The sequence below is a fragment of the Salvelinus fontinalis genome, chromosome 34 (assembly GCF_029448725.1).
Source record: "Salvelinus fontinalis isolate EN_2023a chromosome 34, ASM2944872v1, whole genome shotgun sequence".
NCBI classification, from domain to species: Eukaryota; Metazoa; Chordata; class Actinopteri; order Salmoniformes; family Salmonidae; genus Salvelinus; species Salvelinus fontinalis.
The window spans coordinates 28171508-28197057 of NC_074698.1; the positions used below are offsets into that span (position 1 = coordinate 28171508).

The window sequence follows — 25550 nt, forward strand, 5'->3', positions numbered from 1 at the left end:
GGCATGTCCATTTCTCAGGCACACGGGAAACAATGACCTCTATCTCTGGTGTTTGTCAGTGACTGGAAAGGCCACCCGGGTGTTCTATTACAGTTTACACACCCCTCACTGTCTTACGTTAGATAGTGCCACAACTTTGTTGAGGTTAGAGTGTAGGAATGACACCACCTGTCAGAAGACAATGCACACCCCAGTTTACATTTAAAGGGGTTTTTACAGTTCATAAACAAAATGTGTTATTTAAAAAGATGGTACATTTTACTGGTTGTATGTTTATAACTTCGACTGCTTGTTGAATGTTGACAGGTAACCAGTCTGCTTTTGACAGGTAACTGTAAATCTGTTGAAACAAAAATGATACTTTGTGCATAGTACACTGAACAAAAATGCAAACACAACATGTAAAGTGTTGGACCCACTTTATGTGACACCTAGTGTCATAACCATGTCATAATGTGTCATAACAGCTTGTGGCGAAATCCTGCACGGAGCCTTCACCGTGCGCTGCCACTTTAAGAGCGCATCGGCAATAAGGAAATAAAGACAGCTCGTTCAGCTCTTTGGGGAGGAGCTCTTGGTTGGCACGACAGTTTGATTGTGTGTGCTATGCTGCAGAAGTTTTGTTTGTTTTCAGCGTATGTAGTTTATAAAGTATTTAACTCAATCATCGGTGTGACCGCTCTAGGTCGTGGCTGTTATCGTTTGGGAACGCGCCGGTTATGGATCGCATGGATTAGTAGCAACATTGTTGCGAAGCTTTGACATACAAACCAACAAATCATCGGACAGTCAGACAGTACACCGGTACGCCTGAAGACCACAGCTAAGATCTCTCTTGTTCTCTTTCTCTCTTTCTCTTCCCTCTATCGTTCCAGTGCTTTACCCTGCAACAGACTTTCTATTTTTCAAATGCACTTCCCATTGACTTTCATTAGAGCTGGACTATTATTGCCCTGCCAGAAGTATTTGGGTGGACACTTTAGGTAAAAGGGAGGTTGCTTGCAAGTTGTGTATTGTTATTTGAACTGTATTGAGGTGGGGTGTACTAATGACGTGGCCAAGAAGATTGTGGACATTTTTAAGGCCCTTGTTGTGTCTATGAACACCCCCCACATTTATTATTATTATTATTATTAGTGTATGAGGTATTCTTGATGGGGTTACCCCTGTCCTGTGATGTGGGATCTATAGGGTGTGTATTCTTTTTTCTATCCGCTGGCTATCTGGTAAACAGGTTACACTCTAGGCAGTCTCTTCTGTTGATGTGTGTGGGTCTGGTAGTGGTACTCTCTCTATTCTACTCTTTTCCTTTCGGCATGGTTAATACCTGCCTGGCGCCCGAACAAAATCTTTATCTTTACCCCTCTCTAATAAATACCGCTACAAGCTGACAACTTGTCATAACCTGTCATGATATGGTCATAGCACTGTCATGGCCCATATACAGTATTTACATCTGTGGTGAAATATGTTGCATTATTTTATGGCTGGTTATGATACCTACCTAAGAGTGTCAAAACCCACATTCACTCAAAGTAGTATTTTTCCCTGCCAAGAAGTTTCCTTTTGTTTGAAATTTTGTTTCTTTAATGCTTTGTTGATTGTTGTAATGAATTCTTTACAGTCATGTTTTTTTCATCATATTTTAAAAAACTGGTAGAAAATACACTTTATGAAAAAACTTGAAAAAACTACAATTTAATATGGTCAATAAAAAAAGGTATACAACATCAACATACTGTTGACTAGTAGGCTATGGTGTAATGGAATGATTTGCCTTGTGTGGCAGGTTTTGTGGGTTGTGACACTCTTCTGTAGGAGTCATATCCAGCCATAAATAACACAATATATGCTACAACAGGTCTAAATATATGTGGAATGACAGTGGTATGTCCATATTATAACAAGTTTTGACAAGTTATGTCAGCTGTTATGATATACTAGGGCATGGTTATGACTGTGTCATGACGTGTTATGACACTTGGTCTCAAGTAAAGTGCTACCAAGCTTATTTTTTTATTACACCCCTGTTAGTGAGCGTTTCTCCTTTGCCAAGATAATCCATCCACCTGACAGATGTGGCATATCAAGAAGCTGATTAAACCCCTCAGTCTATTGATCCACCAGTGCATCAATCTAAGTAACATCTGTTGTGGAAAAACATTGAGTCAAATAATTGCACAGATACCGGAACTTGTAGATGCAATTAGACTTTATCACAATCATAACAAAGCCGAGCAATTCCATGGAACAGCTAAATTCTCTAATCCCATAGCCCTGCCTTTAAAGTATTCTGTCTTTACTTAACGTATGGAATCCCTTCCCTCTATACTAAAATAACTCCTCTTGACCTTTCTCCACCATTATCTTTCCATCTCAGTTCTTGCTTGTTAACTCCCACATCTGACAGCTGTATAGGTTATAATGGTAGCAGGCCCTGGTCCTATATGTTCCATTCCTTATATAGTCATTCTGTCTCAGCTCTTCAAAGTGGACAGTCTAAACACTGCCTGCTAATATTGGACATGTAATCATATTCATGAGTTTTGCTCATCATCAAAATCTGTCAGTTTAAGCTAGAGATATCCGTCTCTTTCGGCCTTCCGCATCTGCTGTGGAAGGCGGCCGAGCTACAACAGTGTTTGTCAGACCATGAGACACCCCGAAAATCGGTCTCCTCACAAACAAGTTTTGCTCTACAACCTCCACAAGCCCCAAGGGACTTATGGAAGTATTGAGGTAGATTTGTGCCACCCCAAAAAATGGTTAAATATGTGTAAAAAAAAATATATACAGTATACCAGCCAAAATTGTGGACACATCTACAGTACTCATTCGAGGGTTTTTCTTTACTTGTAGTATTTTCTACATTGTAGATAAATAGTGAAGACATCAAAATTATAAAATAACACATATGGAATCATGTAGTAACCACTAAAGTGTATATTTTATATTTAAGGTTCTTCAAGGTAGCCACCCTTTGCCTTGATGACAGCTTTGCACACTTTTGGCATTCTCTCATCCAGCTTCATGAGGTAGTCACCTGGAATGGATTTCAATTAACAGGTGTTCCTTGTTAAAAGTTAATTAGTGGAATTTCTTTCCTTAATGTATTTGAGCGAGTCAGTTGTGTTGTGACAAGGAAGGGGTGGTATACAAAAGATAGCCCTATTTGGTAAAAGACAAAGTCCATATTATGGCAAGAACAGCTCAAATAAGCAAAGAGAAACGACAGTCCATCATTACTTTGAGACATGAAAATCAGTCAATATGGAACATTTCAAGAATTTTAAAAGTTTCCTCAAGTGCAGTCGCAAAAACCATCAAATGCTATGATGAAACTGGCTTTCATGAGTACTGCCACAGGAAAGGAAGACCTAGAGTCACCTCTGCTACAGAGGATAAGTTCATTAGAGTTAACTGCACATCAGATTGCAGCCCAAATAAATCCTTCACAGAGTTCAAGTAACAGACATATCTCAACATCAACTGTTCAGAGGAGACTACATGAATCAGGCCTTCATGGTCAAATTGCTTTAAAGAAACCACTACTAAAGGACACCAATAATAAGAAGATACTTGCTTGGGCCAAGAAACACGAGCAATGGACATTAGACCGGTGGAAATCTGTCCTTTGGTCTGATGAATGCAAATTTGAGATTTTTGGTTCCAACTGCCGTGTCTTTGTGAGACTCTTTGTGAGAGTAGGTGAACGCATAATCTCTGCATGTTTGGTTCCCACTGTGAAGCATGAAGGTGGATGTGTAATGGTGTGGGGGTGCTTTGCTGGTGACACGGTCTCTGATTTATTTTGAATTCAAGGCACACTTAACCAGCATGTCTACCACAGCATTCTGCAGTGATACGCCATCCCATCTGGTTTGCGCTTTGTGGGACTATCATTTGTTTTTCAACAGTACAATGACCCAAAACACACCTCCAGGCTGTGTAAGGTCTATTTGACCAAGAAGGAGAGTGATGGAGTGCTGAATCAGATGACCTGGCCTCCACAATCACCCAACCTCAACCTAATTGAGATGGTTTGGGATGAGTTGGACCGCAGAGTGAAGGAAAAGCAGCCAACAAGTGCTCAGTGTCACGCCCTGACCTTAGAGATCCTTTTAATTCTCTATTTGGTAGGTCAGGGTGTGACTAGGGTGGGAAATCTATGTTTATATTTCTTTGTTGGCCGAGTATGGTTCCCAATCAGAGGCAGCTGTCTATCGTTGTCTCTGATTGGGGATCATACTTAGGCAGCCCTTTTTCCCACCTTCAGTTGTGGGATCTTGTCTTTGTTGCATGGGTTGCACTCCTAAGCTTTTCGTTCGTTGAGGTGTTTTTTGTGGAACATTTTAATAAAGAAAATGTACGCCTACCACGCTGCACCTTGGTCTTCATTTATCGACGGACGTAACACTCAGCATATGTGGAAACTCCTTCAAGACTGTTGGAAAAGCATTCCTCACGAAGCTGGTTGAGAGAATGCCAAGAGTGTGCAAAGTTGTCATCAAAGCAAAGGGTGGCTACTTGAAGAATTTAAAATATGAAATATCTTTTGATTTGTTTAACACTCCATATAAGTTATTTCATAATTTTGATGTCTTCACTAGTATTCTACAATGTAGAAAATAGTAAAAAAATAAAGAAAAGCGCTTGAATGAGTAGGTATGTCCAAACCTTTTGACTGGTACTGTATTAGAGGTCTACCGATTGTGATTTTTCAACACTGATACCGATTATTGGAGGACCAAAACAAGCCGATACCGATTAATCGGACAATTTATTTATTTGTAGTAATGACAATTACAACAATACTGAATGAACACTTATTTTAACTTAATATAATACATCAATAAAATCAATTTAGCCTCAAATAAATAATGAAACATGTTCAATTTGGTTTAAATAATGCAAAAACAAAGTGTTGGAGAAGAAAGTAAAATTGCAATATGTGCCATGTAAGAAAGCTAACGTTTAAGTTCCTTGCTCAGAACATGAGAACATATGAAAGCTGGTGGTTCCTTTTAACATGAGTCTTCAATATTCCCAGGTAAGAAGTTTTAGGTTGTAGTTATTATAGGAGTTATAGGACTATTTCTCTCTATACGATTTGTATTTCATATACCTTTGACTATTGGATGTTCTTATAGGCACTTTAGTATTGCCAGTGTAACAGTATAGTTTCCATCCCTCTCCTCGCCGCTACCTGGGCTCGAACCAGGAACACATCGACAACAGCCACCCTCGAAGCAGCGTTACCCATGCAGAGCAAGGGGAACAACTACTCCAAGTCTCAGAGCGAGTGACGTTTGAAACGCTATTAGCGCGCATCCCGCTAACTAGCTAGCCATTTCACATCGGTTACACCAGCCTAATCTCGGGAGTTGATAGGCTTGAAGTCATAAACAGCTCAATGTTTGAAGCACAGCGAAGAGCTGCTGGCAAACGCACGAAAGTGCTGTATGAATGAATGCTTATGAGCCTGCTGCTGCCTACCATCGCTCAGTCAGACTGCTCTATCAAATATCAAATCATAGACTTAATTATAACATAATAACACACAGAAATACGAGCCTTAGGTCATTAATATGGTCGAATCCGGAAACTATCATCTCGAAAACAAAACGTTTATTCTTTCAGTGAAATACGGAACCGTTCTGTATTTTATCTAATGGGTGGCATCCATCAGTCTAAATATTCCTGTTACATTGCACAACCTTCAATGTTATGTCATAATTACGTACAATTCTGGCAAATTAGTTCGCAATGAGCCAGGCGGCCAAAACTGTTGCATATACCCTGACTCTGCGTGCAATGAACGCACGAGAAGTGACACAATTTCACCTGGTTAATATTGCCTGCTAACCTGGATTTCTTTTAGCTAAATATGCAGGTTTAAAAATATATGCTTCTGTGTATTGATTTTAAGAAAGGTATTGATGTTTATGGTTAGGTACACGTTGGTGCAACGACAGTCCTTTTTCGCGAATGCGCACTGCATCGATTATATGCAACGCAGGACACGCTAGATAAACTAGTAATATCATCAACCATGTGTAGTTATAGCAAGTGATTATGATTGATTGATTGTTTTTTATAAGATAAGTTTAATGCTAGCTAGCAACTTACCTTGGCTTCTTACTGCATTCGCGTAACAGGCGGGCTCCTCGTGAGGCAGGTGGTTAGAGCGTTGGACTAGTTAACCGTAAGGTTGCAAGATTGAATCCCTGAGCAGACAAGGTAAAAATCTGTCGTTCTGCCCCTGAACAAGGCAGTTAACCCACCGTTCCTAGGCCGTCATTGAAAATAAGAATGTGTTCTTAACTGACTTGCCTAGTTAAATAAAGATGTAAACATGTTTTTTTTTTAATTCGGCAAAATCGGCGTCCAAAATTACCGATTTCCAATTTTTATGAAAACTTGAAATCGGCCCTAATTAATCGGCCATTTCGATTAATTGGTCGACCTCTATACTGTATATTCCCTGAGTTTTCTTATATCTCCTATATATAGGACAGACACTTAAATAACCTAGATGATTTATGATTTATTTTTTGCCTGTTTTTTTTCCGTTTATGAATGAGTTATTCAATACGTTTCTACGGGCTATAGTAGAAAAGGCCAAATTCAATATTTATCAAAATATGTGGCAATACCCCAACACACCACACTAGGTTTGTTCTCTGATCCTAATCCTATGATTGGATGGACAACATGTCAGTTCATATTGCAAAAGCTTTGATTGGTTGGAGGACGTTCTCTGGAAGTGGTCATAATTACCTTGTGGTCTATGAAAGCGGGTAAGGCCTACGAGCATCCTAGGTTTTGTATTGAAGTTAATGTAGCCAGAGGAGGGTGGGGAATAGCTGTCCTCTGGCTACACTATTGTGCTAATCTAGAGTGTGTTGTTGAGACTACTGTAGACCTTCACTGCAAAACAGCGTGTTATAATCTGGTATTTGATGACGTGAATATATTTAGTATAGTTCTATCTAAAAAGGATAACTTTTGTAATGTTAAATGTTTTCTGAAATCCACTGAGTATGACGGTCCTCCTCTAAGGACTCTCCACTGAGTATGACGGTCCTCCTCTAAGGACCCTCCACTGAGTATGACGGTCCTCCTCTAAGGACCCTCCACTGAGTATGACGGTCCTCCTCTAAGGACCCTCCACTGAGTATGACGGTCCTCCTCTAAGGACCCTCCACTGAGTATGATGGTCCTCCTCTAAGGACCCTCCACTGAGTATGACGGTCCTCCTCTAAGGACCCTCCACTGAGTATGACGGTCCTCCTCTAAGGACCCTCCACTGAGTATGACGGTCCTCCTCTAAGGACCCTCCACTGAAATCAGATAATGACTGTTTCCTGTGATAATACGTTTTCTGTGGGATTAGAATTTATTATCTCTGTTTTCATCACCATAATCAGTTAATATATTTTTTCTTTTTCAGTCTAAGCCCCGGACGGTGTCCAATCATGCCTACCCAAGGTACATGAAAATCTAAGATGTAGATTATTTCAGTTGAGGATTAATATGTCTATAATAACTTCTTGATGTCCAATGTATATTATATTGAGATAAATGGTGTACAGGCAGCCTACCATGAAAGAAATACTGACTTTCTTGGACAGATGATGGATCTTCTTGAACATTGAGTGATTGTGATTCTCTCTCAGGCCACAAAAGAGGGTCTGATGACCCCTCTACTTCAAATGATCAGGGCAGGGAAGGTAATAAACGCCTTTGTGCCATAGCAAAGGGAACTGCAGGAACACCTACCCTCAGTAAGATATAATCGTTGTAATAGCTACTTTAAGAAACAAACAATAAACCCGATGTAAAAAATTATACCACAGCGTAATACAATTATTACATTGTAAACTGTGTGTGTGTGTGTGTGTGTGTGTGTGTGTGTGTGTGTGTGTGTGTGTGTGTGTGTGTGTGTGTGTAGAGATGGATGTCATAAAGGTGGCCAAAGAGGGCATTGGAAAAGTCCTTAGCAGGCTAGACAAGGTGTCACCTCCATTTGCAAACATGGATTTCATTGGTTATTTAAGGTAAGTGTACTTGTATTCTTCAAAAAGTTGGTACATCGATTTTTGACATTTAAATTAATTATATTCCCATTCATTCTTCAAGAAAATACATACAGTGCCTAGTGAAAGTCTACACACCCCAAAGTTTTCGCATTTTGCTGCCTTAAAACTAAATCTAAAAAGTGATTACATTTTATTTTGTTTTCCTACCGATCTACACAACCTACTCTTATGCTCAAAGTGAATGAAAAAAATATAGAAAATTCTTCAAGCTCAGTAAATTCATTTGGGAATCATTGATGGACAGCAATATTCAAATCATGTCTCTGATTTTCAAGCAAATTTAAGTCAGGACTGACACGGGACCACTCAGGAACACTGAACACCTCTTGGAAAGCCATTCAGCATTGTTCACATTCTCTTAAGTCTTAGCCCCACCCATCTCTTTAAGAATTCACATGTGAACAGGTCTCTTTGTGTATGGCTCTCTTTTGTCTCCTTTGTTTAGCTAGCTAACTAAACAAGTTCCTGAACCATAATCCCAATTTATGGTTTACAGCAGTGGTCACCAACCGGTCGATTGCGATCTTCAAAGCATTCCTAGTCTGTAGAAAAGCCAACTTTAAAGCCTTGCTTTCCTTTTTCTTTAAATTCGTCTTGCGCTGTTGGAGGTACCTGCACTTGATTCAGCTGCCCTCCGTACCGGGTAGGCAAAGTGTTCCCATTGAGATCACAACGGCGAATATCTCCCAAAAGTGACGAGTTTGAATCCCTGCGTATAGCAATGCAAACTGATTGTCATACACTTAGCAAGCCACCATGCATGAAATTATGCATTGGGAATCTGCAGGTAAAGCTAACCAACTAGGTCTAATTTTAGCCCAAGTCAGGGATTTCCTCATGTGATTTACAGTATTTTCAGAGTCAAAGAGAGTCAGCCTGGCATTGTTCTCCAGAAAGTAGTGGCTCACAACTTTCTCCAACTGAATTTTGTCGATAGCACCAGTTAAATGCAGGGCAGCAATGTTGTTGAAAGCTATAGCAACACTTTTGCCGTTGTCAATAGCTATAGCATTTTTAAAAAATCTGGTAGCAAATATGATCTATGTACTGACCTGGGAAGCCCCCATTATGTTATAGACAGAAGCCTGTGTGTAACGGCAGCCTTCCTCCTCTTCGTCTGAAGAGGAGGTGTAGCAGGGATCGGACCAACACGCAGCATAGCCAGTGTTCAACATGTTTAATAAACGAAACTGTGAACACTTACAACAATACAAAAATAACAAACGTGGCAAACCGAAACAGTCCTCTCTGGTGAAACGAACACAAAGACAGGAAACAACCACCCACAAACCCCAACACAAAACAAGCCACCTAAATATGATTCCCAATCAGAGAAAACACAAAACACCTGCCTCTGATTGAGAACCATATTAGGCCAAACATAGAAACATAGAAACAGACAAACTAGACACACAACATAGAATGCCCACCCAGCTCACGTCCTGACCAACACTAAAACAAGTAAAACACACAAGAACTATGGTCAGAACGTGACACTGTGGCATGGCAGACCAATTAGAACTCATCTCTCGAATTGTCCAGCCGCTCCATTATCTCAGCCAATCATGGCAACCCTGGAAGAATCCTGTCTTGGTTCTACATAGCTTAGTTTTTTCTCTTGGTAATCTAGGCTCGTAATTTAACCCTTTTACTCATATTTACAGATCACTTGCATGTAGTTTTAAAATGTATTTTTTAAACGTCCCTCCTGTGAAGTGGGACCTAGCATCAAACGCCCACCTTCCTGAATCCCGTCACATTTTGTGCAATTGTTCCGCTGAAAAATGTAACTCTATCCTCAGAAACTTTATTTAGCATACATTGGAGTTAGCCTGCCCCGGAGCAGGTACTGTAAGAGCTTAAGGATTCATTGTCATAGAAACATACCTGGCTAAAAGGTGAGCCACAGTGTCAACGGTTATCCCAAGTTGAATTCAGAGTTGACCAAAGTTAGCTTGCTAACTCCTCTATCCCACTATGTAGTACACCCCTCTGCTTTCTACTGTTTATGTATAGATAGACCTCAAGTCAATTAATTGCATTTTTAGTGTGACATTGCTTTTCTGTGATTCACTGTTAACAGGAAAAAAATCTCAGATTTGGATGCTATCATTGACGACAAAGTTGTTGTTGGTGTATTTGGGAGGTCAGGAGCTGGTAAGAGCTCACTGATGAATGCCATTTTGGGGGTGAAGACCTTGCTGCCCTCAGGGACTGTTGGCGCATGCACATCAGTCATCATCCAGGTGGAAGCCAATATGACTGACTCCAACTACGTGGCAGAGATTCACTTCATTTCTAAAGAGGTGATTTTAGCAATGTTGATAAACCTCAAGATATAATTTGTGAAATTTTGAAGACCAGTTCAAATCACCTAGACACCAAGTTTTGTCCTGTCACCATGCAAATATAATCACATTAACATTTTTGTGATTTAGCACAGCGCCCCCCCCCCCCCCCGGCCTGGATGCACGTTTTGTTTTTCCCCCAGCACTACATAGCTTATTCAATTAATGAATGCTTGAGGATGTGCTGGTTCTTTGATTCAGCTGTGTAGTGCTACGGCAAAAAACAAAATGTGCATGCAGGGGTGGACCCAGGACCGAGTTTGGGAAATCTGATTTAGCTGATTTTATTATACAGAGCGACTTACAATTAGTGCATTCATCTTAAGATAGTTAGGTGAGACAACAACATATCACAGTCGAATCAAGTACATTTCCCTCAACAAAGTATTTATCACTTATTTATTATAATATGTGGGTAATGAAATGTTTGATCCATCATATAAATATATACAGTGGGGCAAAAAAGTATTTAGTCAGCCACCAATTGTGCAAGTTCTCCCACTTAAAAAGATGAGAGAGGCCTGTAATTTTCATCATAGGTACACTTCAACTATGACAGACAAAATGAGAAAAAAAATTCCAGAAAATCACATTGTAGGATTTTTAATGAATTTATTTGCAAATTATGGTTGAAAATAAGTATTTGGTCACCTACAAACAAGCAAGATTTCTGGCTCTCACAGACCTGTAACTTCTTCTTTAAGAGGCTCCTCTGTCCTCCACTCGTTACCTGTATTAATGGCACCTGTTTGAACTTGTTATCAGTATAAAAGACACCTGTCCACAACCTCAAACAGTCACACTCCAAACTCCACTATGGCCAAGACCAAAGAGCTGTCAAAGTACACCAGAAACAAAATTGTAGACCTGCACCAGGCTGGGAAGACTGAATCTGCAATAGGTAAGCAGCTTGGTTTGAAGAAATCAACTGTGGGAGCAATTATTAGGAAATGGAAGACATACAAGACCACTGATAATCTCCCTCGATCTGGGGCTCCACGCAAGATCTCACCCCGTGGGGTCAAAATGATCACAAGAACGGTGAGCAAAAATCCCAGAACCACACGGGGGGACCTAGTGAATGACCTGCAGAGAGCTGGGACCAAAGTAACAAAGCCTACCATCAGTAACACACTACGCCGCCAGGGACTCAAATCCTGCAGTGCCAGACGTGTCCCCCTGCTTAAGCCAGTACATGTCCAGGCCCGTCTGAAGTTTGCTAGAGAGCATTTGGATGATCCAGAAGAAGATTGGGAGAATGTCATATGGTCAGATGAAACCAAAATATAACTTTTTGGTAAAAACTCAACTCGTCGTGTTTGGAGGACAAAGAATGCTGAGTTGCATCCAAAGAACACCATACCTACTGTGAAGCATGGGGGTGGAAACATCATGCTTTGGGGCTGTTTTTCTGCAAAGGGACCAGGACGACTGATCCGTGTAAAGGAAAGAATGAATGGGGCCATGTATCGTGAGATTTTGAGTGAAAACCTCCTTCCATCAGCAAGGGCATTGAAGATGAAACGTGGCTGGGTCTTTCAGCATGACAATGATCCCAAACACACCGCCCGGGCAACGAAGGAGTGGCTTCGTAAGAAGCATTTCAAGGTCCTGGAGTGGCCTAGCCAGTCTCCAGATCTCAACCCCATAGAAAATCTTTGGAGGGAGTTGAAAGTCCGTGTTGCCCAGCAACAGCCCCAAAACATCACTGCTCTAGAGGAGATCTGCATGGAGGAATGGGCCAAAATACCAGCAACAGTGTGTGAAAACCTTGTGAAGACTTACAGAAAACGTTTGACCTCTGTCATTGCCAACAAAGGGTATATAACAAAGTATTGAGATAAACTTTTGTTATTGACCAAATACTTATTTTCCACCATAATTTGCAAATAAATTCATTAAAAATCCTACAATGTGATTTTCTGGATTTTTTTCTTCTCATTTTGTCTGTCATAGTTGAAGTGTACCTATGATGAAAATTACAGGCCTCTCTCATCTTTTTAAGTGGGAGAACTTGCACAATTGGTGGCTGACTAAATACTTTTTTGCCCCACTGTAATATATTCAGTAAAATAATGTGTTTGACTTTTTTTTTAGGAATGGGAGAAGGAGCTGGAATCACTTTTGAAAATCAAAGAAATTGATGGTGAGGAGAAAGATAAAAGGATGGTAAATATGTCAAACAGTAAAATCCAGGCATTGTACGGAGAAGATGCAGTCGGGAAAAGCTTTGATGAACTGAAGTCACTGGAGTCAGAGACATTCAGCGACATCCCAGAGTTTTTCTCATCAACTAGGAAAATCCTGTCATTTGACACAGTAAGTCATTTTAAGCCTCTTTTATACAGGTTCTTTTTTGCTGTCTGAGATCCAATTAGGGTCCAATATGTTCCCATTTGAACCCCTGAACTTCAAGAACAGCATGACAAACAACATGAAATGCATAATAGCCATCAATTATTTTATTAAATATACCAGAAAGTTGTAAAAGGGTAGAGTGTGACTTAAGAATAATATTACATTATTTGACAGGCCACAAAGTTCTCTACAGAGATCGCCTGCTACATACGAAGCAAAAGAAAGATACATGGGAAACAATATAAATCATCCCAGATACATTACTGGCCACTTGTGAAGTATGTGACCATCAAGATGCCAAACTCCAAGGATCTTCTGGAACACATTGTGCTGGTGGATCTTCCAGGAACTGGAGACTGCAACAAGGCCAGAGATGAGATGTGGGAATCGGTAATCATTTACTTTTGTGATAATTTCTGAATGCATTTACAGTAGGTCTCAATTTAATCGAACCTGAAGGTACGCTGTAGTGTGGTATTTATGTGGTTTAATCAGAGAATGGTTTTGTTTAAGCTTTCCTTACCAAAATGAAGTTATTTTATATTGTATATTGTCAGCGCATGTTTTTCAAACTAAAAGCAAAGAAATGTACCTTCAAAAGGTTTATTTAAACGTATATTAATTTTCACCCCCAAAATATGTTTTATTAACAATTTCTTTGTGGATTTTGATTTGTGCTTGGGGTCATTGTCTTGCTGGGACCCACTTGCATCTAAATTTTAGCCTCCTGGCAGAGGCAAATAGGTTTTGGCTAAAATGTCCTGGTACTGGGTAGAGTTCCTGATGCCCTTGACCTTAACAAGAGCCCCAGGAACAGTTGAAGTAAAATAGCCCCATAACATCAAAGATCCCCCACCATAGTTTACAGTAGGTATGGAGTTCTTTTTTGCTTATGCAGAACCCCAAAAAGCAAAAAGAAGAAACAATTTATTTTAAGAATACATTTTTAGTACTTTTTGCATTCAAGCTAAATTATGCATTTAAGACATGTGTATTGTTAATTTTTCTTTTATTGAATTTTTTTAAACCTTTATTTAACTAGGCAAGTCAGTTAAGAACAAATTCTTGTTTACAATGACGGCCTACCAAAAGGCAAAAGACCTCCTACGGGGGCTGGGATTTAAAAAAACAAAAAAACATAGAGATATAGGACAAAACACACATCACGACAAGAGAGACAAAACAACACTACATAAAGAGAGACCTAAGACAACAAAACAGCATGGTAGCAACACAACATGAAAACAACATGGTAGCAACATAACATGGTAGCAGCACAAAACATGGTACAAAAATGATTGGTCACAGACAACAGCACAAAGGGCAAGAAGGTAGAGACAACAATACATCACGCAAAGCAGCCAAAACTGTCAGTAAGAGTGTCCATGACTGAGTCTTTGAATGAAGAGATTGAGATAAAACTGTCCAGTTTGAGTGTTTGTTGCAGCTCGTTCCAGTAGCTAACTGCAGCGAACTGAAAATATCAGTGACAGGGATGTGTGTGCTTTGGGGACCTTTAACAGAATGTGACTGGCAGAACGAGTGTTGTATGTGGAGGATGAGGGCTGCAGTAGATATCTCAGATAGGGGGGAGTGAGGCCTAAGAGGGTTTTATAAATATGCATCAACCAGTGGGTCTTGCGACAGGTATACAGAGATGACCAGTTTACAGAGGAGTATAGAGTGCTCCTATAAGGAGCATTGGTGGCAAATCTGATGGCCGAATGGTAAAGAACATCTAGCTGCTCGAGAGCACCCTTACCTGCTGATCTATAAATTATGTCTCCGTAATCTAGCATGGGTAGGATGGTCATCTGAATCAGGGTTAGTTTGGCAGCTGGGGTGAAAGAGGAGCGATTACGATGGAGGAAACCAAGTCTAGATTTAGCTTTAGCCTGCAGCTTTGATATGTGTTGAGAGAAAGACAGTGTACTGTCTAGCCATACTCCCAAGTACTTGTATGAGATCTAAAGCTCTAAACCCTCAGAGGTAGTAATCACACCTGTGGGGAGAGGGGAATTCTTCTTACTGAACCACATTACCTTTGTTTTGGAGGTGGACAGAACAAGGTTAAGGGTAGAGAAAGCTTGTTGGACACTAAGAAAGCTTTGATGTAGAGTATTTAACACAAAATCCGGGGAGGGGCCAGCTGAGTATACGACTGTATCATCTGCATATAAATGGATGAGAGAGCTTCCTACTGCCTGAGCTATGTTGTTGATGTAAATTGAGAAGAGCGTGGGACCTAGGATTGAGTCTTGGGGTACTCCCTTGGTGACAGGCTGTGGCTGAGACAGCAGATTTTCTGACTTTATACACTGCACTCTGAGAGAGTGGCCAAACCAGGCCAAAGACCCCTCAGAGACACCAATACTCCTTAGCCGGCCCACAATAATGGAATTGTCTACCGTATCAAAAGCTTTGGCCAAGTCAATAAAAAGAGCAGCACAACATTGCTTAGAATCAAGGACAATGGTGACATCATTGAGGACCTTTAAGGTTGCAGTGACACATGCATAACCTTAGCGGAAACCAGATTGCATACCAGAGAGAATACTATAGACATCAAGAAAGCCAGTCAGTTGATTATTGACAAGTTTTTCCAACACTTTTGATAAACAGGGCAAAATAGAAATAGGCCTATAACAGTTAGGGTCAGCTTGATCCCCCCCTTTAAATAAAGGACGAACCATGGCTGCCTTCCAAGCAATGGGAACTTACCCAGAAAGGTTAAAAAAACATTGGCGATGATAGGGGCAGCAACCTTAAAGAAGAAAGGGTCTAAACCATCTGACCCAGATGTTTTTTGGGGGTCAAGTTTCAGGAGCTCCTCTAGCACCTCAGACTCAGTGACTGCCTGCAGGGAGAAACTTTGTAGCTTGGCAGGGTACAAAGAGGGAGAAGCATCAGGGATAGTCGTATTAGAAGGGGTGGGAGATGAGGAAATGTTGGACGGCAAGGAGGCATGGCTGAGTCAAATAGGAATCCTGATTTCATGAAGTGGTGATTAAAGAGCACAGCAATGTGCTTCTTGTCAGTAACAACCACATCATCAACTTTAACGGACATGGGCAGCTATGAGTAGGAGGGTTTATTCTCCAGGTCTTTAACCATTTTCCAGAACTTCTTGGTGTTAGACCCACAGAGAGAGAACTGCTTCTTAAAGTAACTAACTTTGGCCTTCCGGATAGCCTGAGTGCACTTATTTCTAATTTGTCTGAATGAGAGCCAGTCAGTCTGAGTATGCGTGTGCTGAGCCTTTCGCCAAATGCAATTGTTGAGGTGGAGTAACTCTGCAAGATCACGGTCGAACCAGGGTCTGAACCTGTTTTTAATTCTCATTTTCTTTATGGGGGCGTGTTTGTTAACAATACCACTGAAAATATCAAAAAAAGGAAGTCCAAGCGTCTTTGACAGAGGGGATCAAGCTGATTCTATACCATTTTACAGAGGCCAGTTCATGAAGGAAGGCTTGCTCTAATTTTTTAGCAAGCGTCTATGACAAATCAGGACAGGTCGTTTCACTGAGCAGCCATTACGAACACAGGCTGTAAAACAGTGATCACTAAGGTCATTACAGAAAACACCAGACTGATACCTATCAGGATTATTTGTGAGGATAACATTGAGGAGAGTAGCCTTTTCTGTTTGGAGTCATACCTTGTGGGATTGGTGATAATCTGAGAAAGATTTAGGGACTCCCATTGCTTTAGGACTTGGTCAGTTGGTTTAAGCATGTCCCAGTTTAGGTCAACTAGCAGGACACATTCAGAATTGGTGTAAGGGGCCAGGAGAGAGCTTAGGGCAGGTAGGGTACAGGCCGGTGCTGATGGAGGACGATAGCACCCAGCAACACTCAATAAAGAGCTATTTGAAAGTTTAATACTTAAAACCAGTAAATCAAATTGTTTGGGGACAGACTTGGTGGAGATAACCTAGCACTGAAGGTGATCCTTGGTAAAGATTGCCACTCCCCCACCTTTGGAAGATCTGTCTTGCTGAAAAAGGTTTTAACCAGAAAGGTTAACATCAGTATTCAAAACACTCTTCCTTAACCACGTCTCAGTAATGACCAACACATCTGGATTGGAGCTGTGAACCCACACTTTCAATTGATCAATTTTAGGTAATAAGCTTCTAGTGTTAACGTGCAGAAAACCCAGGCTTTAACGAGAGCAGAAATCAGTGAAGCAGATATCGGAGCACAAGTCAGAATTGGGGCTAGCAACAGTAGATGGACCAGGGTGTACATGCACATTTCCAGATATCATCAACAGTAATACAATCAAGGCACGATATACGACAGGGAGAGCTCTGCACTGCTGATTTATGACATCTGAATGTGCATCAGATCATTGTACAGCAATTTGATCAGGTAACATGAATCCAGTAGGTATTCAGTAGGTAAAATGCAGTTTATTAACTACATTTTCGTTAGGGCTATAAAAACCTACTTCAAAGAAGTGTGTGTGTGTGAGTGCGGCTATTTTTTCTCTCCAAATAACATCACTGTAAACATTACTACAGTGGGTTAGATTGAATTCCAGCATTAGAACCACTGGCATTCAACTCATCATGTACACCTAAAAAGAATCAGCTTGAATGATGAGTGAAATTTTGATTATGGCTTCAAATATTTTACACTATGTCCAATGTTTTATTTTACCTCAGCTGTTACAATTTTTGTTTTAACATTCTAAATAACATTTCTGAACACCATGTTTTTTTTAATAGTACATTACTAAGTGCTCCTCTGTGTGGGTCGTGGCTGACATTGACCGGGCTGCGGCTGACAGGGATGCATGGAATATGCTGGACAACAGCATCAGTAATATGGGTCCTGGTGGACAGTGTCAGAACATCACCTTCATCTGTACTAAGACAGACGACATCAACCCAGACAATTATATGCTGTGAGACATTTTAAACTCAAATGTTATTACTGTTTTAACAGTTTAATATATTGCGATTACTTTACAAATATTTGTTTACAATTACCTACCCAGATATAGACATATTTTCACTGCTTATACATCACTAATAAAGAACAAAATCCAATTTCAGTGAAATGGATGATGAAGACCTTCACATAGAGGTACAGCTACACAAAATATAACAAATACATTGTTTACAGAACTATAAACAAATAATTGGTTTATAGAGAATTGAATATGTCACTGTATGGATATCTCCCATGGTCTCCTCTTATTTCACATGCAATTAGGACTCTTCTAACGATTCAGAGGAGCAGAAACGTGCATGCATATTGCACCGAAATCAACAAGCCAAGATGGAAATTCAAGAGAATTACAGCAACCCGTATGAAGTAAGATTTTTTATTTTCTTGAACCAAATAAGAATCTATAAAGGATCTTTGGTTCAGATGTATAGATTGATTGAAACCAGAAAAAGGTCCAGTTTTAACTTAAAGGGATAGTTTCCTTGCCTTGTAGTGTATGGACGAGGTAAGACAGCAATCCATGCTTTTATTTTGTTTACCTAGCTACTGTCTCCACATGCAAATGTTTTAGCTTTGTGTCCAAAAATCAATGCATTTTTTTGTGTTTTATGTCCAAAGCATCCCAAAGCGTCTCAAATTGATTGTGTAGCTCAATAAAATTACTTTAAAGTGATTTGGACATGAAATGAGAAAAATGCTAAAGAACTGATAGTTCATGGCAACATGTTCGTGTTAGAATGACGTTATCTGTCAGAAGACAAAGGTGTTCCCTTGAATTAGAATAATATAAAATCCATTCAAATGGCATTCAAATTCTTAGACCGAAAGTTCATTGAATAGGTAAATGCAATTTTGTATTATTCAAAAACTTGGAAATGTCCCTGAAGTAACTCCAAAAGAACCAGTTCAGCTACTTCAGCAATGATTGACTGAAGAGTGATTGCTAAGTATATTGATGCATTGTTTTTCTTTTGTCACTTCATCTTTGAAATACATTCAGGCTATTGATGAAATGCAGGTGTTTACTGTTAGTTCTCAAGAATTCCAGAAGGATAATAACTGCATTCTGAGACAAGAAGAGACAGGTATGATCACTTGCATTATTGTGCAACAAAACCTCCAATAGGAATACGTGCAAACCGATTGTTTGTTGCAAACAGCAAAAAAAACTGCAAATATATATATATTTTAAACTTCACATACATTTTAGCAAAACATTGAAATACAACTTTTGAAAAAACATTTACATGCAATGTTTTTTTGGCAAACTTATGCAAATGACTTCTAGGACACAAGAACCTTGAAAGGTTAGGTACTGTATAATGAATATGTATTAGGGTAAGTGTCAGGGTATGGTAAAGGTTTAAAAGGTTAAACAAGACCGAAAGTAAAACCGGCACAGTTTGCAAATACCATCTCTTTGCACCTAATCTATTGGAGTTGGGGCTGTTATTATAAATTGTTCTAAAGTAATATACTCAACCTGAATATGAATCTAACAACAGCTTTCTTTGCTCATACAATGATTGTTGACCTAAAGATTATTGTACATTAACAGAAAAATGACAAAATGCATCTCATTTTCAGAGATACCTGAGCTGAGAGCTCTGCTGAAAAGCCTGAATGACCAACGGTCAGAAAAAGTGATGAGAGACTATGTGATTGGAGCCTATGGGATCCTCTCCATGGTCCACGTGGTAAACCATGGGATCACCAAATCGGTATTGCCTTTAATGCATTAGCCTTTTTTTAAATGAATGTACCCTTCATCCATCTCAATATATTTACGGATTGGTTGTTCTCTGTTGTGTTTAAGATGGAGACCGGGAAAAAAAAATTGCACAAGCTTCTAGAACGAAGGCTGGAAGATGAGCTCCAGAACATTGACCAGTTCATGTCAGACATTCACATGGAGTTTGACAAGTGTCTTTCAGCCGGAGTGCTAGAGTCAGAGAAGACATGTGTGACAAGAGCCAAGGAGGAAGTGATAGCACCAGTAAGTCAATGATACCTTAGGCTGGGCCATAAGGTTCTAGCAGGGTTCAGTGGAATTTTACTTATTCAATTTTGATCTGAGCGAGTGGCGATTTTAGCATGTACATCTTGGTGGGGAAAACAAACAAAAAAAGTGGGATGCATGCAAGCAAAGCCACTACACATAAAATATAGCTGATATGGCAGACTTGCTTAAACAAATGTGGTTTCGACTGACAATTAAGATGTACAAACTATAGCATAAGGGGGCGACAAGCGGATAAGAGGCAATCCATAATTTCGATTTAAGACATTAATGAGAAAGCAACGACGGACGTAGTCAATATAACTATTTGTTCAGCACTTTTGAAATGTACAGCGACAGAATTCAGAACATGGGCCGTTCTTACAGTGTTCTCCCTGTACACGTCAGAACCATAGGATAATAAATGGGGCATATAAACAGACAATGAAAGCTCTTACAATTTTCGATGATTACATTTCTCTAAAACAGGTTATAGGCTATTTGCGCACCACCAAGTTAGAACCTTTTTATCTGTGGCCAATGACCTTGAGCCTCTTGGATGGGCACTTCTAATATAACTCCATGGCAGAAGCCAAGGGGTGTCACGCCCTGACCTTAGAGATCCTTTTTATGTCTCTATTTTGGTTGTTCAGGGCGTGAGTTGGGGTGGGCATTCTATGTCTTGTGTTCTATGTTGTCCGTGTTTTGTATTTCTATGTGTTTGGCCTGGTGTGGTTCCCAATCAGAGGCAGCTGTCGATCGTTGTCTCTGATTGAGAATCATACTTAGGTAGCCTGTTTGCACCTGTGTTTGTGGGTAGTTGTTTTCTGTTTAGTGTATGTCACCTTGCAGAACTGTTCGTTTGTCGTTTTGTAGAGTGTTTCGTATTTCATTAAATTTATAATGAACACTTACCACGCTGCACCTTGGTCCGATCTTGACTACTCTTCATCAGACGAAGAGGAGGAGCGTTACAAGGGGCTAACATTTTCGAGCTCTAACCTTAGAATTGGGGATGACGTACTGTCCCATGAGTGACAGAAAATTGAACCAATCATGACTGAAAATCAGGTGCAACGCTCTGTATTTTCTGCTGTCTAGCCCCACCACCACAGAAAGCACTGAGCTAGGCTAAAACATCTGCATTTTGGAGGTGCCTTACTCAAGAAAGCAAAAAATAGACCATGTTTGTATGCGGCTTTATTAACTCAATTAAATGTTTTTACATTGTTTGCAAACTGATATGTGACACGTATTAATGCCAAAATAACAAACAAAACAGGCAAGCCTCCAAAACCTTTTTTTACCTAAAAGTGTGGTGCTCAATGATGGAGTCTCCACTGATCTGAGCACTGTTTATTCAATCTTGTTCTGAGTGTAACTCTTTTGACTCATAACATACGCTGCTGTTACTGTTTATTATCTATCCTGTTGCCTAGTGACTTTATCCCAACCTATATGTACATGTCTACCTCAATTACCTTTCACATTGACTTGGTCCTGGTACCCTGCGTATATAGCAAAGTTAACATTAATCTATTCCTTGTGTTATTATGTTTCTATTATTTATTTTTTCTCTCTCTGTATTGAAAACATTTCACTTTTAGTCTACACCTGTTGTTTACGAAGCATGTGCCAAGTAAAATTTGATTCGAACAAATGTGATTGGTTGGATGAAAGCTCATTTAAGGTCCCTGGTTCGTATCCCACCCCAACCCCTAACTCTAAACTTAATTGGAATTACTTGGAATGCATTTCTTGCCAAACCTTAGCCAATCACATTTGTTTTTTTCATGGAGGAAAGAGCTGCTCTTAGAACAAGATGAAATAAGGAAAACTCCAATCTGTTCTCCAATCTGACAAAATGATGATAGTTGTATGTTTTTTCAGAAAGGAAAAGGAGGAGGGGGGTACCACCAGACGCTGAGAGCTGTATGCAATGGCCAGGGGTTCTGCAGGTCAACAAATGGAGTAAAAACAAACATGAATGCTTCTCTGAGCAGCTCTCTGTGCGATGCCATTAAAAATATGTTTTCAAAAACATTCAAGTAAGTTATGTTCTACGTGCCTTACAGACACATTTATTGGGGCAAAGATCCACCACTTGAATAACACGGTTATCATCATGTCTTCTAGGAAATCTCAGAAATCTATCTCTGCAAAGATTGATAATTTCAGCATCCTCTTAGAGCGCCATGATGAAGAAACCATGTTTCCTCGGCTGGCATTCCTCAAAACTGAGGTTTGTGGAAATACAACTGTGTTATGTACATTTGGTTGGTAGTTAACTGTGAAATTGTATCATAGATGGTACCAGGGGCGTTGCCAGGATTTTGGGGCCCATTGAAGAAGAAAAAACTATTGGGCCCCTAACATAGAAATCAGAATGTTTCAGATTAAAATAAGGTACTGAACAATATGTGATATTAAATGTACTAACTATAAGCTTCTGCTGCTCTATACTACAATTGTACAGATTCTAGTTTCCACCTTCATCCTTTGCCTACAGTTAGTCTGAAGTTTACATGCCGTAGCCAAGTACAATTAAACTCAGTTTTTCACAATTCCTGACATTTAATCCGAGTAAAAATTCCCTGTTTTAGGTCAGTTAGGATCACCACTTCATTTTAAGAATGTGAAATGTCAGAATAATAGTAGAGAGAATTATTTATTTCAGGTTTAATTTCTTTCATCACATTCCCAGTGGGTCAGAAGTTTACATACACTCAATTAGTATTTGGTAGCATTGCCTTTAAATTGTTTAACTTGGGTCAAACATTTCGGGTAGCCTTCCACAAGCTTCCCACAATAGGTTGGGTGAATTTTGGCCCATTCCTCCTGACAGAGCTGGTGTAACTGAGTCAGGTTTGTAGGCCTCCTTGCTCGCACACATTTTTTCAGTTCTGCCCACACATTTTCTATAGGATTGAGGTCAGGGCTTTGTGATGGCCACTCCAAAACCTTGATTCTGTTGTCCATTTTGCCACAACTTTGGAAGAATGCTTGGGATCATTGTCGATTTGGAAGACCCATTTGCGACCAAGCTTTAACTTCCTGACTGATGTCTTAAGATGTTGCTTCAATATATCCACATAATTATCATTCCTCATGGTGCTATCTATTTTGTGAAGTGCACCAGACCCTCCTGCAGCAAAGCACCCCCACAACATGATGCTGCCACCACTGTGCTTTACGGTTGGGATGGTGTTCTTCGGCTTGCAAGCCTCCCCCTTTTTCCTCCAAACATAAAGATGATCATTATGGCCAAACAGTTCTATTTGTTTCATCAGACCAGAGGACATTTCTCCAAAAAGTACGATCTTTGTCCCCATGTGCAATTGCAAACCATAGTCTGGCTTTTTTATGGCGGTTTTCGAGCAGTGGCTTATTCCTTTCTGAGCGGCCTTTCAGGTTATGTCGATATAGGACAAATTTTACTGTGGATATAGATACTTTTGTACTTGTTTCCTCCAGCATCTTCACAAGGTTCATTGCTGTTGTTCTGGGATTGATTTGCACTTTTCGCCCAAAGTACGTTACTCTCTAGGAGACAGAACGCTTCTCCTTCCTGAGCGGTATGATGGCTGCGTGGTCCCACGGTGTTTATACTTGCATACTATTGTTTGTACAGATGAACGTGGTACCTTCAGGCGTATGGAAATTGCTCCCAAGGATGAACCAGACTTGTGGAGGTCTACAATTTATTTTCTGAGGTCTTGGCTGATTTATTTTAATTTTCCCATGATGTAGGTAGACCTTGAAATACATCCACAGGTACACCTCCAATTGACTCAAATTATGTCAATTAGCCTATCAGAAGCTTCTAAAGCCATGACATCATTTTGGGGAATTTTCAAAGCTGTTTAAAGGCACAGTCAACTTAGTGTATGTACACTTCTCACCCACTGGAATTGTGATACAGTGAATTATACGTGAAATAATCTGTGTTTAACAATTGTTGGAAAAATGACTTGTGTCATGCACAAAGTAGATGTCCTAACAGACTTGCCAAAACTATAGTTTGTTAACAAGATATTTGTGGAGTGTTTAAAAAAGGGGTTTTAATGACTCCAACCTAAGTGTATGTAAACTTCTGACTTCAATTGTATACTAACAGTATTGCAAACATTTTTGGTTCCTAATGTTAACATAAGCTGTCTGTGTCATGAGATTGTTATGATGCTTTATTATAAATAACAACACAATTGGTGACTTATTTTTTAAATATATGGTATTGTCAGTTTTAATTAAGAAATGACCAATGATAAATATTTTCTGACCAACTCTTATAAACAAGGCTAACCCTCTTCTGCCCTATGCATAATTTCTAAATACATGCCTAAATAATAATACATTAAAAAAATTCCTGAACTATGTGGACTGCAGGCATAAATGTGGTACCTAGAGAGAACAAGCATCAGTGAAACTGCAACTGTAGTGTCAATACATTATGTGGGCATTACTGAGTAAGTTCAACAGGACAAAAACCATAACAGAAAATACTCGGAAACAGTATTTTGCCCATCCCCGGGCAGGCTTGGGTAGAACAGGTTTAGAAATTTTTTCTTGTGTTTGTTCCCTGTAAACAAAACTCAGAGCTTACACAGCACCAAGAGCCCAGCGTCGAGCCTTCTTGTGAGCAAATTCATTTATAATGTCTTTAAAGTTTAATTTTCTAGCTAACTGGTTTTCAATTGAAAGGATGGCAAGGCTGTTGAACCTGTCTTGGTACATTTGTAAATCTGAGATAGTTCTTTATAAGTTTCAGCTTACTGAAGGCATGTTCACCTCCAGCAACTGTTACAGGCATTGTACAGGAGATTCGCAGTGCAATGCACATCTCTCCAAAAATGCTCTGTAGCTGCTTCTTGTGGATGGCATTTAGGAGCTATACATGAGAAAGACCATCTGGAAAAGGGGCACCATATATCGTCTTTAGATGTCGCACTTCATTTTCAAATCCATCTGTGAGATCTTTGGAGTACTTGTTTTTCAATTTGTGGCAAGATACACACATTTGGTTTTCAATCATTTTCCTAAATGTAAGTATTGCTGAAAACTCCTGAAAGTATTGCTGAAAACTCCTCGCATATAGCTGCAATTGTGTGGAACCGCATGTCCAAATTAATGATTATACTATCCAGAGCCACATAAAACACTGTGTTGCGAAATCCAGCGTCTGTTCCTTAGCTATGTCATCTTCAGTCTCATCAGGGAAACGTTTTCTTTTTTTCTGGCGGCTTCTCTGTTCACTGTGAAACTGAGTAGTTCCACCCATTTCATTTGCCACCATGGAGGATTCTGCCAGAAGAGCGTCCCATTGATTACGCAGAGCCTGTAATTCTTCCTGTAGTGTCTTAATGTGAGCTGCTTCAGTGTCCAGAGAAATATTTCCTGACTGAAGAATTAGGCTTCTATTCTCAATGCACTGCAAAACCTTTACCCAGAAAGTGAGCAGGAAGAGAAAGCCCTGAAAGACATGAAGTAACTTTTCAGACCTTTTGCCTCAGATTTGGCTCTGTTTGTCAGGCTGCAGGTAGCAAGAAGCATGTCTAGGGCCTTGATGATAGACGGTAAATGAGTTGCCACTGGTCGGACCACAGCAATACGCGCACTCCATCGCGTCTGAAAGGCGGTTAAGACAGCAGCCAGTCTTTTCCTTGAGAATGGCCCATCGCTCTGGGCTGGCAATGAACAGATTGTAAAGACAATTTATTCAGCCAAAACAAGGTTGATATTTTTGGGTACGACTGAGCTGCATGTACACCCACAAGAATAAGAGT

At 39.9% G+C, this 25550-nt stretch overlaps 1 protein-coding gene across 1 annotated transcript in view; it reads left to right on the top strand.

Moving 5' to 3' along the window:
* The first annotated feature begins 697 nt into the window (after positions 1–697).
* Positions 698–25550, top strand: part of LOC129833661 (nuclear GTPase SLIP-GC-like) — a 41114-nt gene continuing 16261 nt past the window's right edge. Inside the window, exons 1-15 of the mRNA XM_055898378.1 lie at positions 698–804; positions 7454–7491; positions 7680–7787; positions 7955–8060; positions 10186–10408; positions 12548–12769; positions 12983–13198; positions 17543–17721; positions 17873–17903; positions 18033–18134; positions 18769–18853; positions 19356–19489; positions 19585–19764; positions 21658–21815; positions 21904–22009. Coding sequence (XP_055754353.1) covers positions 7479–7491; positions 7680–7787; positions 7955–8060; positions 10186–10408; positions 12548–12769; positions 12983–13198; positions 17543–17721; positions 17873–17903; positions 18033–18134; positions 18769–18853; positions 19356–19489; positions 19585–19764; positions 21658–21815; positions 21904–22009 — 1863 coding nt within the window. The 5' untranslated portion in view covers positions 698–804; positions 7454–7478. The remainder of the gene's footprint in view (positions 805–7453; positions 7492–7679; positions 7788–7954; positions 8061–10185; positions 10409–12547; positions 12770–12982; positions 13199–17542; positions 17722–17872; positions 17904–18032; positions 18135–18768; positions 18854–19355; positions 19490–19584; positions 19765–21657; positions 21816–21903; positions 22010–25550) is intronic.